At 51.8% G+C, this 14,977-nt stretch overlaps 1 protein-coding gene and 1 long non-coding RNA gene across 11 annotated transcripts in view; one reads left to right on the top strand and one right to left on the bottom strand.

The window, feature by feature from the left end:
- ADAR (adenosine deaminase RNA specific) overlaps nt 1–14,977 on the bottom strand; it is a 39,371-nt gene that overhangs the window by 16,855 nt on the left and 7,539 nt on the right. For 2 of the 7 annotated variants that reach the window (XM_031029732.2, XM_006734829.3), the window contains exons 1-2: nt 6,652–6,749; nt 811–2,234 (exon numbers count right to left, since the gene is read on the bottom strand). In XM_031029732.2, coding sequence (XP_030885592.1) covers nt 811–2,234; nt 6,652–6,666 — 1,439 coding nt within the window. In that variant the 5' untranslated portion in view covers nt 6,667–6,749. Of the gene's footprint in view, nt 1–810; nt 2,235–5,621; nt 5,974–6,651; nt 6,750–14,977 lie in introns of those variants that run through there. The other 5 variants (XM_081825523.1, XM_081825522.1, XM_081825525.1 and 2 more) reach the window with 3 other exon arrangements.
- LOC145722407 (uncharacterized) overlaps nt 6,010–14,977 on the top strand; it is an 11,214-nt gene continuing 2,246 nt past the window's right edge. Inside the window, exons 1-3 of one of the 4 annotated variants that reach the window (XR_014146705.1) lie at nt 6,010–6,288; nt 9,922–10,046; nt 10,199–11,779. This is a non-coding gene — a long non-coding RNA (uncharacterized LOC145722407). Of the gene's footprint in view, nt 6,289–9,921; nt 11,780–12,505; nt 14,051–14,977 lie in introns of those variants that run through there. The other 3 variants (XR_014146704.1, XR_014146703.1, XR_014146702.1) reach the window with 3 other exon arrangements.

Here is a 14,977-nt window from a genome sequence, read left to right as displayed (position 1 = left end):
AAGAAAGGTTAACTGCAAAACCCACTGCTCTCCCCCAGTTCGGGGGGGGGGCGGGGAGGGAAAAGAGGGCACGAGGGCCACTCAGCCTCTGTCCCAGACACGGACCAGTCCTGGCCCTGCCGGCTTTGGGACACACACACCCGTCTCAACAGCTCTCTGGCAACGCCCTCCCTGTCACGAAGACAGTCGACATGAGGAGTGAGGGTCGCAGCTGGGACCATGGCCTTGGGAACCAGCTCGCGCGGCTAAGGTAAAGGGCAGTGGAACGCGCCCCGCCCCGCCCCGGGCCTGCTCTGTGGGGCACTGCGCGGTCTCTGCCCCCGGCAGCAGCCCCATCTGGGCCCACCCGTCTGGAACTTTCTGATTCACAGCTCCGGGACCACAGCAAGTACAGAGGAGGTGTGCGACCCTAGAAGCGGGCCACCAATCCCGACACTACCCAGTCCTGGCGGGACCTGAGCAGGAGGCTGGGGCCTGCGCCTGCTCCCGTGCCTCCCTGGGGAGCTCCGGCCACGGAAGGGGGGAGGGGAGTCCAGGCTTCAGGACCTCCGGCCTTTGGAGGCAGGCAGGACACCGAGGCACGAAGGCCAGTCCGAAGAAGCTGCCTTCCAGCTAGAGGGTCAGGCTCCCCCTTGCTCAGCGGGGACTCTGGCTGGTGCGAGGCCTGCATTTCCTGCTCCGGCCTGGGAGGAAGGGCCGACAGGGGCGACTTAACCAGAAGCCCGAGAGGCAAAGGGAAGAGGCGGGGCCGCCGCGAGGGGGGGGGCTGCTCTGGAGGAGGGACAGGTCCGGCTCCCCGCGGTCTCTTACCGGGGCTCATGGGGCGGTCCGCTCTGCTCCAGCAGGTTGAACTCACAGGTCTGACTGGCGAACTGGGCATACTCGAGCAGCCCGCTGATGGGGTTCTTGAGCTGACACTCGGTCAGCTTCTTGTAGGGCGAGCACCGCGGCCAGCCGTGACTGTAGAAGGAGGGCATCTCCATGATGGCGCGAAACTCACCTGGTGCCGCGTGGATGCTATTCAAGTCATCTGGGATGTCGTCGGTGGCCCACTGGCCATTTTCAAAGTCAACATACCCTGTTCTCGAGGGGCCGTTGTCGTGGGCAGGTGGCTTCAGTTTTACGGGCTCTGGCGCGGCCCCCTGCTGGCTTTCCAGCTTTAGGACTGGTTCCTGCCCATTCCGCACTTCTGCAGCCGCCACACTGTCCGAGGCGCCCGGCATGGCCGGGTGACGGGAGGGGAGCACCGCGTCTCCTCCGGTCTCGGGGACGGCAGCTGGCACGGCCTCGGGGCCCAGGTCTGCGTTTCTCTTCTTTTGGACCCGCTCCCGCTTCTTGTCGGTCAGATACCACACGGGGGGAGCAGTGCCCTGCCAGTACACGTCACCCTGCCTTTCCAGCTCCATCAGCACGGCGTTCACGTCGCGGGCCCTGGTGAGGCCGACGTTCTTAGCCACAGTCAGGGCAGAGGCGCCGCACACGCTGAACAGGTAGTCGCAGACTTTCTCCTTGATCTCAGCCATGTCAAAAGGCTCGGTAGGAGCTTCCAAGCCAGACTCGGAGCGTCTGTCTTCAACTTCCAAACTGGGCTGTGAGGCAGGCGCTCCCTGGCCACGGCTGGGGGCGCTGGCTACTTGGCTGTGCTGGTTCCCAGCCTGCACGGCGACTCTCCACAGAGGGGGCGTTCCTGCCTCCCGATGCAGCTGGCCCTTCTTCTCCAGAGAATATAAAACTCGATTGACTTCCTTCTTCGGGACTCTGAGCCTCCCGACCAGATCATGTGCCGTGGCAGCCTTCCCTTCCCCGAGCTCCTGCAGGAAGAGCTCTAAGACCCTCTCTTCCTGGCCCTGGCTGATAGCTAGTTCCTGGAAATGGGAGGAGAGCCTGTCGACCCCTCTCCACGGCAGAGTCCTGCCACGTGGGGCAGGACGTGGGGACCCTCTCTGGAGCACCTGACTTCTGGGAGGCACGCCCCTGGGGCCACCCCAAGTCCCCAGTTCCCTGCTCCTGGCAGCTGGTCCTGGAAACCTCGGCCCAAGTCCAGAGACGAATGGTGGCAGTAATGGTGCCTGCTTCCCAGTTAGGGGTGCTTCAGGGAGCAGCCCCTTGAGAAACTCTATCTGCTGGAGCTGGAAACGATTCGGATAAGATCCTGGCCCTGGCTGTTGGTGTCTGAGCCTGCTGTGCTCATAGCCTTGAAATGGATGGGGGTGGTATCTGCTGAGCGAACACCCCTGCAGAAGAAGACAGAAAAGAAAGTGAATGAGGACCTCGGCAGCGAGCCTGGGGGGGGCCGCACCTGCCTCCCGACGGGTGGAGAGGCAAGCGAGAGATGGGCATGTGACCCAGCAAGGCCTGCCCCCCACCCAGTACGGCCCGGGGGCTGCCGCAGGGAAGCGTGAGGGAGCGGAAGACAGTGCACACGGGGCCGCCAGGAGCACACAGGGCGCTGACGCCTCAGCAGGGCCTCTCCCGCCACCCTAGCGCATTCTCTCCCCTTTGTCAGGACTTTAGGGGGTTGAGAATGAGTCCTCCCACTTTCTAAAGTAAGTACCCTTCCAAGATAAAGAGAAAGAAATAACTGTTACTTTGTTTCTAAAACAAACACAGAATAACCTCAAAATGCCAGTGGAGTCCAGGGATCAAGAAGTGGCCTGTGCAGGACCCCAGTCTCTCAGATCTACCGTTTGGACGGCGAGAACAAAACGCACGTGGGCTGGATGACCTGGAGCCCCAGCCCTCCAAGGCGGCAACAGGGGCACCTTCCCACCTGGGGACCTCACAGCTTCATCTGCCCGCCACTGCCACCCCGGGAGGCCCAGAATTTGGTTTTGGGGGGGCCGGATGGTTTCCTTAGGAAAGGAAGGACACACTGTCCTCACACTTCAGCGTGGTGCTCAGGTTTGGAAGAGACACTGGGCACTTCTGCCCGCACCACCCAGGCTCCCCCGGACGGGTGGCGCTGGCGGGGCCCATTCCTGGACACCTCAGTCCCACCCCCCAAGTCCCTGCGCTGCCTCCTGTCCTTCAGAATCCCGTCCCCCAGGACACAGGCTGCCCCGAATTGTCACACCTCCCAGAACACTGCACACCTGTGTCCCCTACCCACACGGGCCAGCTCATCCTCTGTCCCAGATGCTGTCCACCGGATGGGAGAGGGGGCAGGAGGTATTTAAGGGACCTGCGGGGCGACATCTAGCAACGATGTTTCCTCCCGCTCGTCCCTCCCCTGCCTGAGCGCCCTGAGAGCCCCAGTGACCTGTGGGCAGCTATGCCCTGCCTTCAATAACTAGCACCAGGGGATTTTCAGCACATGGGTCATGCTCACGGCGCCCTTGCTCTGGGGTGCCTTAATGGCCGCCACCTGAGTGGCCTGTCCCCTCCTCACTCAATCTCCCTGTCACTCTAGCTGGGGCCACCCCCGCTCCTCAAACCCGGAAACGCTCTCCCAGGAAAGGACCAGCTGGGCCTCTGAGGCAGCCGCAGACGACATGGGCAACCCTGGGTCTGGGGGTCGAGTTTGCCGGGTCCCGCTCTTTTCCCGTGGCGACTTCCCCGTGTGTCCACAGCCTCCTCCCCGGGCCCCCAAGGGGCCGGTGCACAGGTGGCCGCCGTGGCTGTGGGTCAGCGGCTCCCAAGGCGTCCTCATTCTGGCCCCACACACGTCCTCAATCAGCCTGGGGCTCACGGCCAGTTCCCCCCTCTCCCCAAGGGCCCGGCCCTCTTCCCACACTGAGGCCTCCACAGGTGCGGGGGAGGGCACCGGCAGCGTAACCTCCTCCTCCTGACCGTGGATTCGGTCCCGCTTCACAAACACGCACTGGCTCCCTGTGGATGGAGACTCTTCTTTACCGACGCCCCTCCCACGGTCTCCTGCCCCGTCTCTTCCTCTGTCTCTCCGGGTCCCTTTCTTCTACCCTTAGGTATAATCAGTCCCCAAGATTTTGTCTAAGGGCCTCTTCTTCCTCCCCCAGGTTGATTTCACCCCCCCCAACCTAAATTAGCCCTCTTAAGAAACAGTGTTCCAACCTATTACCCCCAGCCACCACCTTGTAAAGCTAAAACGTGAATTTCCAAATGCCTAGACAGTCTGTCCACCCTGCCCTACCTCAAACACCACATATTCTGAACCAGATTAACCTCTTCCTCAACCCAGCCCCTTCTGCTATTCCTACGACTGTTGACAGCATTGTTCTCCTCGCCGTTATTAGGGGTAGAAACCTGAGCCAGCTTTGAGGCCTGCCTTCCTCGCCTCCCACATCTACTAGGGTAGTTGCTAAGCGCTATCTTGTCTACCCCCACCCCATAGTTTCTCATAAATGTGTCTTTTTCCAGCTCTAGCCCCTAATTACTTCTCATGAGGCTGCCACAAAGCCTTGATCTTTGTACCCCTACATTCCAATCCAGTGGGCCTGATGGTCTCTCTATTGGCCCCATTACAACTCTCACCCTTTCCTTCGAGTTCTCCTTAAATGCCACCTTCTTCTGGAGACTTCTGACTCACAGTCCATGGAAGTTTCCCCTCCTTGAGCCCCTCCCTCTCGACTGCTATTATACCACTTACTTTACCTTTGGTCATACTACTGCTTTTTTTTTTTTACTGGCACATACAAATTGTGGTGTATCTGCAAGGTGATTACCAATATTAAGTGCTCCAGAAATGATACTCAAGGCTCCACTCCCGATACTCTCCATCAAGTATTGATGGGGTGGGGGCACAGTCTACTTCACAGTGAGCTCCCAGGGGGGCGAGGACCAGGTCTCAGTTATCTCTGCACTCCTAGCACTGAAGATAGCAGCTGGCATCAAGTTGATCCCGAACCAACATTTGTTGAATTAGTGATTGCAGCAACAAGCCGTCCCTAGAGGGTCAATCCCATCTCTTTGTTGTTCCTCCTGCTGCACACTGCCCTGCCCCCCCACCATACTGCTAGGGACCAAAGTGTTATGTGGGCACAGAGAGTGAGTGCCCAGCTCACAGCTGAATTATGGGAACTTCAGGGATTTTCCCATCAGCTGTTGGAGTGACCTTGGTAAAACAATTATTTTGCAAAGCGGTTAAAGTCAATCTAGCTAAATGCTAAACTTAAACTGCTGCTACTTGGCTAAAATCTGCAAAATATTTGAATGTCTGTCTATAGAAAAGGCGCTCGTAAATTATGACACGTTCATGCTATGGAACAGTACTTTTTTTTTTTTTTTTTTTAAGCAATGTGTTACGATCTATTCATATCCACCTGGAGAAAATCTAGGAATGATACAATGTTGAATTAAATAACAACAAAAAAGCAAGCTGAAGTGCAGGTAGGCTCTATGCCCATTTTGGAAACAGAAGGCAAAGTCTCACCATTATGCGCATGTGTGTGCACACTAGTGAACACAGACAAGAAGGAAGGAAAATATACAAGTATTTGTTCACAATAGTTATTTTAAGGAAATTTACAGGGACATTATTAATTTTGTCTTTATGCCCCCTTAAGCCTTCTAAAAGCTAAGCCAAAGCATGGCTTGAGAACAGCCATGTGGAAAGCCACTGAATGGTGAGAGCGAGCTTGTGGGAACCAGCCCGTGGGGATCCTTCCTAAGTCCCTCAACATCCCCAAGCCCCTTCACAGCCATACCCCATCCAGTTCACTTTCATCTAATCTTCTGCGTTTAGGATCCAGAGCTGAGCCCCCACCTGAACCACATGGGCTCCAGAGGGTCATATATTGGTATGTGTGAAGAAATGCTTTTCCTTCAGGTCAGGTGTCCCTAATCCTTTGGAAGAAGGGAATGAAAAAAATATAAATAACTTTTAAAAATGGAAGTATAATTTACATACATAAAATTTATCCTTTTCAGTGTGTTATTCCATGAGTTTTGACTGTATGGAGTCAAAGCACATACAGCCCTGTAACTACAGCACAGTCAGGACACAGAGCATTTCCATGTCCCCAGGAAGTTCTCATGCACTCTGCAATCAGCTCCTTCCCCCACACCCAGGCCGGGGCCACCACCAGGCAGCCACCATCTGCTTCCTGCCCCCCAGCTTTGTTCTTCCCACAATGTCAAGTGAAGGGACCCAGAAGCGCGTAGTCTTCTGGGCCCAGCCTCCTCTGCGTAGGGTAGTGAATGCGAGGTTCCACTTGTGGAATCAGGAGCTCCTCGGCGTTTCTGGCCTAGCCACATACACTGTATGGAGCCATCCCAGTCTGCTGATCCGATCATCTGTTAAAAGGCATTTGGGCTTTGCGAGTTTTTAGCAATAACGATACAGCTGCGATGGATATAAATTTTCTCCCACAGGTGAGAAGGGCTATTTTTCATTTGCCAAAAGCCTTAAGAAAGTGGAAAGGGTGCAGAGAGGGGACGGGTAAAGCTGAAGCATGTTTCCCGGGAGGCGCCAACGCCGGGCCCTCGCCGAGAGGGAGGGGGCCGCTGGGCCCCGGGCTCAGGCCGCGCTCCTCGGACCCGGCGCATCCTCCCCTTAAGCTCCCCTTCCCCCACCCTGCTCAGCTCCGCAGAATTCACAGGCAGGCTGCAAACTCCTCGGACACGGCGCGCACAACACGCCACGCTCCTTGTCACCGACCCGCGCGCGAGTGCACGCAGGGGTGAGAGGAGCGCGGGCCCAGCAAGGTCTGGCCTGCCGAGGCCCGGCCGACTTACCTGCCTGGGGTCCATGGCGTCCCCGATGCATGTCCTGGGCGGGGCTGGCGAGCCGCCTCCCCCTCCCCCCCGCACCCAGGCGCGACCCTGCCCAGGTGGGCCCGCCCCCCACGCGCGGCCGCCAGGTGCCCCCGGGGTCAGCAGCGCAGCCCACAGCTTGGGCGCGCGGCCGGCCGGCGGGGAAATGGCCCTGGTTCAATTTCACTTTCGTTTCTTCAGAAGGACTTCCCCTTTGGAAAGTTTCGCGGGGAGGAGGGGTTTGAGCCGAGCCGGCGACTCGAACCTGCTCTTCTCCCTGCGGGACTGCGGGGCGAGACAGCCCTTCTCCAGGAAAGCGGCCATAAACGCACGCACTGTCGTGCTCCGGAGTGCAAGGGGCAGAGCAGGAGGAAAGCGAGCCTCGCTGCGCCCCAGCGCTGCGGAAACAGCCCGAGGCTCTGGCCTCTGCCTCGGGGTCCAGCGCTGGTGGGCGGCGGCGGCCTGGGCCTGGCCGGCGGAAGGGGGTGGGGGCCGGTCTCCGCAAGTGCCTAGGCCCCACTGGGGACCATTTATTCACGCTCCCGGCACGTTACAAGCGAACTTAAACCGACAACAGCTTGGGCACAATTTAGGGTCTCCACCGTTCCTCCTCCAGGCAAGGGTTAAGGGCCTCCCAGGCAGTATCTCCTTCACGGTACCACTCTGCAAGGTAGGCATGATTCTCACACGACAGACGTGGAAACTGAGGCTTGAAGGGCTGATAAATCCACGCCTCGCTCTGCATCACCCCCTGGGCTCCCTCGAGTTACACCTTGACTTCCCAAGAGAGAACTTTTTTTTTTAAAGATTTTTTATTTATTCATTCGAGACACAGAGATACAGAGAGAGAGAGAGAGCACGAGCGGGGGAGTGGGAGAGGGAGAAGCAGGCTCCCCACCGAGCCAGGAGCCAGACGCGGGGCTCGATCCCAGGACCCTGGGATCATGGCCTGAGCCGAAGGCAGACGCTTAACCATCTGAGCCACCCAGGTGCCCCCCCAAGAGAGAACTTATCTAGAGGGGGAAAGGCAACTGCTTTCATGATAGGCTTATACAGTTGCTCTGTTTTGTCCAAGAGATCAATTCTAGTGATAGGCAGTCCCCATCCCTCCCCAATGAGAACTTTATCTTGTGTTTCATCTGCACTTCATCCCCATTGCCTGTGAGATTCACAAGGCGGCCCCTCCCAGCATGAGGTCCAGCTGGTGTCCTTTCTCTACCATCCCCTCCGAGCATCCACCTTCCAAGGGTGCATCATCCCAATTTCACATTTCCAGTGCCGTGAGCTTTCTCCGTTCTGTGCCTTTGCACATTTATTCCTTGGCCTAGAATGTACTTCTTCCTGATGAAACAGTCTTGATCAAGATATTACCTCCCACGGAAGCCTCACCCCACTCTGGGCTGGGGAGTGGGTGCAGTTTGTAATTCCTTATTTTGTGCTTCTCCATGACTCAGCACGTACACTACTAGAGCACTTTCGCCACCCTCCGAAAACGCCTCAGTCATTGAACAGAACTTCCCTAAGTGGGTGCCACGTAAGGTGTTAATAAGCACTGAGGATATGCATCCTCCGCTAACAGCCTGGTAGGGAAGAACGGCCCTCAACAAAGATCACAATGCTGTGAATTACTTGGTTATGTATCTGCCTTGAGAGTCTTCTCCTCCAGGCAGGAAACAGGTGTTATACATCCTCACATCCTCCACATAGTGACCTTCAGAGGGTTGGTTAGCTAACAGACCACTGGATAGAAAGACCAGGAATGTCCAAAGAAGAAATGGAAAAGATGGACAAACCTACAAAACAGTACTCAATACTTAATTTCATCGCATGGGGGAAATGCTCAGGAAGGCCACGGAGACTTACAGCCCTTCTCCCAGACAGGCACCTTAACCGTCGGATCAGACCAGGTGGGAGCAGCTCCTGATCTCTACAGGAAACAAGTTTCCCATCACATAGGAAGGTGTGAATATACACACCCTACAATTCAGCAATTCCACTTCCAGACCTGGATACATGTACACGGAGTTCACAATTACCTTATTCACAACAGCTCCCAGCCTGGAAGCATCCCAGATGTCCATGAAAAGTAAAATGGGTGAAGGGTGGTATATGCCAATGATGGAATATTCTATAGCAGCAGACGTGAAAGAACTGTAACCACATGCAATAAAGTGGGTAATTATCGAAACATGATAGCGAGTGAAAGAAGTCATATAGGTCCTATCTGGTTCCACATACACGAAGTCCCAAACCAGGCAAAACTGTAGTAGGCACTGCATAAAAGCCAGGAGGGGATTACCTCTAGGGAGGAAGGAGGTGGCTACGGATATTGGCTGCTTCCCCACGGTTCATTTAAGTCACACACTTGCACTTTATGCACATTTCTGCACGGACGTGCTACACTTCACAATTTGAAAAGGTTAAAAACAACCACAAACTCTCCCTATTGTCCTTCCAGCCTGTCTCACTATGTTCTATTTTCCATGTAAGTAAAATGTGTTAGGTCTTACCGCTGTTTTCCTACCTTCCGGCTAAACAATCCCACAGCCTTTGACCCCTCTATAAGAATTGTCTAGAAAAGCCTCAATCACAGCTACTGCACGCAGGGGAAGCTCCCTCTTAACCTGACACAGGACGCAGTGCTGACGCAGAGGGGGACACATGCTCCTGAGCGGGTCGGCGCCAGCCGTGTAACTGTCCTCCGCCCCTGCAGCTCCAGCACCCGAAGACAGTCTCAACTTCAGAAAATGCACCCAAACTGACCCCAGTCCTCTGCTGTTAATTCACCGGTGCCTGCCCTTCCCGTGCTTCCTCTGTACGTAAAGCACTCTGAACACACAGGTGCTCCCCTCCGGGGCCCATGAGTGTCTGCTTGTGAAGTAACCCCAATGCCAAATTCAAGTCCTCCTGTGTCCGTACACCTAGGGCTCCTTGCTAGCAGGCGCCTACATGAGAGTCACCATCTAAAATAAGGTATGCGTCCAACAGCCCCTGTCTCAGTGCTCTCAGTGCTGCCAAGATCTGGCTCCCGGTGTGCCGCTGGGAACCTGTGCTCCCCCCGATGATGGGGAAGGTTGCATTATCATCCGGGCTTCCCGGGGTGGTTTTAGTCTCCAATCTCAGTTATCTTTGCTTTTTAACTATAAACGTTAGTCTGGCTTTGAAATGATTAATTTGAGTTGTTATGTATAACCTGACTGTGAGCAGGGATGCATATTTACAACAGTCCTTTTACTCCGTCATTTCCTATAGCCAGACCTTATGCACATATGGGCTACATCCAACTGAATCATCTATGTCCCTTCTGGAAAGCAGACGTCTCCAAACTCCTTCAATACTTGCTCAGAGAGCCACGCTGCAACAGAAATGTCCTGCCTGTGAGTGTTTGCTACTTAACTTGCAATATGTTATATAAAAAAAGTAATAAATTACTAAGTTACTTTTAACTACTAGGGCATCATTTTAGAACAGGATATGCACATAAATAAACTTTTTTTTTTTTTTAAGGTTTTATTTATTTCTTTGACAGAGACAGAGCACAAGCAGGGGAAGGGCAGAGGCAGAGGGAGAAGCCGACTCCCCACTGAGCAGGGAGCCCGATGTGGGGATCGATCCCAGGACCCTGAGATCATGACCTGAGCCGAAGGCAGACGCTTAACCGCCTGAGCCACCCAGGCGGCCCAATAAACTCCTGTTCTTATCTTAACTCCTAGGAAATCCATAATAAGCAATTCATAGAGCTGCTAGGCACGCATGTATTGCCTGCCTTTTTGGTTGTCGTTTCTCTTCGATTCTTTATCACTGGGTTTTGATTTCACTGAAACAGCTACTGCTACATCAACATAATCTCAACATTCTCAGGCTCTTCCCACAATAACGCCACTTGCTTTGATAACCTGTATGGCTTTCTGCACACAGACCGGTGACTGCCCAGCGGCTGTATTTATGCTGATGTCTGGTGTTAATGACCAGACTGGCTTTTGAAGTTACAATAAGGTAAGAGATGCTACAAGTACTCCAGAGACAGAGGTCTCTAACCGTGCCCCTACTAGCAGAAACTGCCGTACCCAATCAAAATTACCCAGTAAATGCAAGAAAAGTGGATTTACCAACTATCTACAGGCACCAGGTACTGTGATAGCAAGTGTTATCGTACGTGGAAGATACAATATTGGTAACAATGTCAAAACCGTACGAGAATAATGGCTAACAGGCCTGTGCTAAATATTTCACATGGAAGTTTAAACCATCAACACATATTTAGTCTGCTAAAACCCCACCAGATGACCTTCTTGTGACTTTATGCATCAAGCCCTAACGCTCTTAATCTGCCTCTCCTGTGCCAGACTGGCCTGGCACATGGCATATGACTGACTTCTCATCTGGCTGCTGGCCCGCATTTGGGCTCCTCTGAGTCAGGGTCCAAGGGGGGGACCTCCCATTCACTCTTGCCCTCTCTTCATCCCTAGGGCCCAGCCTGCAAGTGGATGGGCTCAGTCCCAGCTTCCTCCAAGGTCATGTCCCCATCTCCACGGTCTGCAGGAGGCAGAGGGACAGGTGCAGCTCTGCACTAGGCAGGCTTAGCCTCTGACCCTCAGCTCCGCATTGTCTCCTGGGTAAGCAGCCTGATGCCACCAACAGCCAACTGCTGAACAGCCGTTTGCCAAACGGCCAATTCCTTGAATGACCAATTTACAAAATAAACGATATGCTGACTTCACTTTTTTAAGCTCTCTAGTCTTAACTGAGCAGTTTTTAATTCTGTCTTCATAATAGTCTTAGAAGAAATGTAGTCTGCCCGTCTCCCCGTTGCTGTAGAGCTGAGCCCGAGGAGGAGACTGGGGACAGCAGAGGGGCGGAGGTTGAGGGGCTCCTGCAGAACTCTCAGTGGACGGACTTTGTGGACACTGAACTAGAGCCATTTAGAGATGTCCACAGTGCTATTCCCAAAGGGAATGAAAAAGGCTTTGCTATTCCTAACACATGTCTTTAAAAGCCTTTCCTTCAGCACTGACAAGTTCACAAACATTCCCAACTACACACGCTGAGGAGAAGGCAAGCGGAGAGACTTGAAGAGGCTGACCTTGAGGACAGGAGATGCAGCCACAAGGTAAGCAGTGTTGGCAGCCACCAGAAACTGCAAGGGGTTCTCACTGAGAGCCCCTGCCGGGAGCCCAGCCCAACAATACGGATTTCAGATCTCTGGCCTCCAGAACTCTGTTGTTTGGAGCCACCAAATTTGCAGTAATTTGTACTGCAGTTCTGGGAAACGAATACACCATCCCTGATGGTCAGGGTAAACCAGGGAGCTCTGAGTGCAAAAGGAGCAGAGACCTTGCTCTGTAGCCAGGGATCTGTGCATCAGAGAGGACATGTGCACAGCCCCATCTCCACTTGTTAGTTAAACCAAACAGTACACCTTTCTCATTACTGTCCAGCAGAATTAGTCTTTTGTTTTCATTTGAAAAAATATAACAATAAACCAACAGCCAATATCATATTTAAAATGGGTTAGGCATTCCCACTGAATGAGAAAATAAGGAGGGCCACCATTACGACTCTGTTCTTATTTCTTCAATTCTGAGACGCACCCCTAACATTTCTGATACTGTAATGTGAATTGCAATGTGTGGTACATTAATATGGTAGCCCCCAAAAGCTATTTTTGAATCAGTAGCATGTTCTATGCTCAACAGTCTTAGAATGAAAGAAATATGGTATTAAAATTGTTTTGGAAATGCTAGCATATAATGGAAAACAGAAATATTAGGTAAACTTAAAAGTGAAGAGAAAACAGATATGTGCAGATAATACCAAAACTCTTAATTGATTGCAGAATGAAAAACTCTTAGAAACCAATGGCAGTCAAGGAATATGGCTGGATGTAAGAAAAATACACAAAACACAACTTCTTCCTTATATGTAGGATAAAAATACTACATTCTTAATAGCAAATAAAACATTTAAAAAAAAGGAGAGAGAAACATCTAGGAATAATCTCAAGGAATGTGCCCAGCCTACATGTGGAAAAGTAAAAAACTCTGCTGAAGAACATATGTCTTAAATAGAAGGATCACCAACCCCAAATGTGACGGCGGAACAGTTTATGAATGCCAACAAGAGCCAAATTCAGTAACGGTTTACTGCAAATTCTAATGAGGTGAGAGCAGTAAGGAGTGGATATCTGACAAAATGATTAGAAAGAAGACAGTTATGCTAATTAATTCAGGGCTGAGGTGGTATCCTGCAAGAACGGAGTACAGATTGGCAGAGCAGAACCACATTCCCTAAATAGACCTTAGTGTGTGTACGGGTCCAGTGCACGATGGGAAGCCGAGAGCAGCAGGGAGGGGAAGAAGGTATGTCAAAACATGGAGCTCAGCCAATTCGTTGGCTTTTTTGGGGAAAAAGTCTATTTAGAGCCTTGCCTTATATTAATAAGCCAGAATAAATTACAAATGGATTAAAGGATTATCTGTATTTTAAATAAAAACACTAAAAAACAAAGTCAGTATGTATGACTTATTTCACAGCAATGGAAGATATCAGAAAGGAGGAGGACATCTGTTCGCTGCAGATAAGTTTTGTACTCCAAAGAATATGGCATTGTTTGAAAACAAGTTTAAAAATGTATCGTAACACCACGCAAACAGAGAGGGAGCACTTTCCACACATGCCGACCAGAGGTCCCAGGCATCTGCGGATGCCGGGTATTCAGACAACACAGCACACACAGTGCTCAGCGGGCCAGCCCTGCGCTTTACCCCATAGCCCCACGATCAGCTAGGAGACGGGGGCACTACCGCTGTCCCCAGGCTGCAGAGGAGGAAACTGAGGCTGACCCCAGCTATTCAGGTTGTTCAAGGTAACACAGCCAGCAGGATCCAGACACAGGCATTCCGCTCCAAAGCCGGTGCTCCCGGCCTCCACACTAAGCTACCCCCACTAAAACGCAGTCAATAGAAAGGCAGTCACACACACACAGACACACACAGGTACAAACGCCTGTCAAACACTTGGGAAAATACTCAATCATACTAATAACTAACGACATGAAAATGTAGTATGATCTACGTCTTCATTCATAAAACTGGTAGTAAAAAATGAGATTACTCAGTGCTAGTTGGGGACTCCATGCTTACCTTCACAATCTAATCTTGGACTCTGGGAATCCACTCTGGCCCTATCCAAAATGTTCTCAAATATGATTAGGTCACTGCCATCTCCCTTCTTTAAACCCCTTATGGCTACCCACTGGTTTTTGGATAAAGGCCCAATGTCCTAACAAGGCCTGCAGTATGCCCCCACTTCCTGGCTAAACCTCCCCTGACCAGACCTCACAAAAGTCACCTTCCATTCTGTTTGTCCAACAGTCACAGAGCACTCCTGCAGCCTTGAAAAAGCCAAGTCACGCACTATTTTCTCCCTCAGTCCTGTCCCTACACCAGAGGGCAGAAGGCACATAAAATTTACAGTACCCATAACTGTAGGAAAGGTTTCTTCATGGTCTTCATCACCAGTTGTAGCTACATATTTGCAAGATCATTTGATTACTCATAATGTCTGTCTGTCCTGAGCAGTGCGAGTCTTAGGCCCCCGTGACCCAGCCTAGTGCTTTGGCAATAGAAGGTGCTCAACAGGTATCTGTAGAGTAAGTATACGTCAATGACTGGATCAAAGAAAGGGGCGGGGGAGAGGAAACCAGGAGAGGAGGAGAAATAGGCACTTTATATACTGGCAGTTAAGACCAATGATGGCTTCCACTGTTTTATAAGGTAACTGGATGTTGTGTGTCAAATGTCTTGAATGTCTGTAACCTCAGTTAATAGTCAATAACCATTATTATTAATAACGTAGTCCTAGGGGCATCTGGGTGGCTCAGTCATTTGCGGGTCTGAGTCTTGTTCTCAGCTCAGGTTCTGATCTCAGGGTCATGAGTTTAAGCCCTGTGTTGGGCTCCCCACTGGGCATGGAGCCTACTTAAAAAAAATGTAATCCTATTACTAGTTATTAATAAACATAATAATAAAATCATAAAAATCTATGTTGGGAAAGAGAATTGGAAATCTAGTATAAAAAGTTACATTTGCTACAGCATGGTTTACAACAGGAAAAAACCTGAAAAGAGCTTTAATGCCTCCAGCTGGAGATATGGTCATGTAGATTCTGGAATGACCATGAATTATACAACACGTTAACAGTGGTATTTACAGAGTTAATGCCGTGGAACATGTTTAAATCATAATAAGCGAGCAGAGAACAGAACATGAAATTGAAAATAGAGAGTAATTTTAGCTTTGGGAAACAA

This window comes from Leptonychotes weddellii, chromosome 6 (genome assembly GCF_054177405.1).
Source record: "Leptonychotes weddellii isolate Sample4059 chromosome 6, ASM5417740v2, whole genome shotgun sequence".
NCBI lineage: Eukaryota > Metazoa > Chordata > Mammalia > Carnivora > Phocidae > Leptonychotes > Leptonychotes weddellii.
The sequence above is the reverse complement of the archived record's forward strand: the minus strand, read 5'-3'. Positions and strand labels throughout refer to the sequence as shown.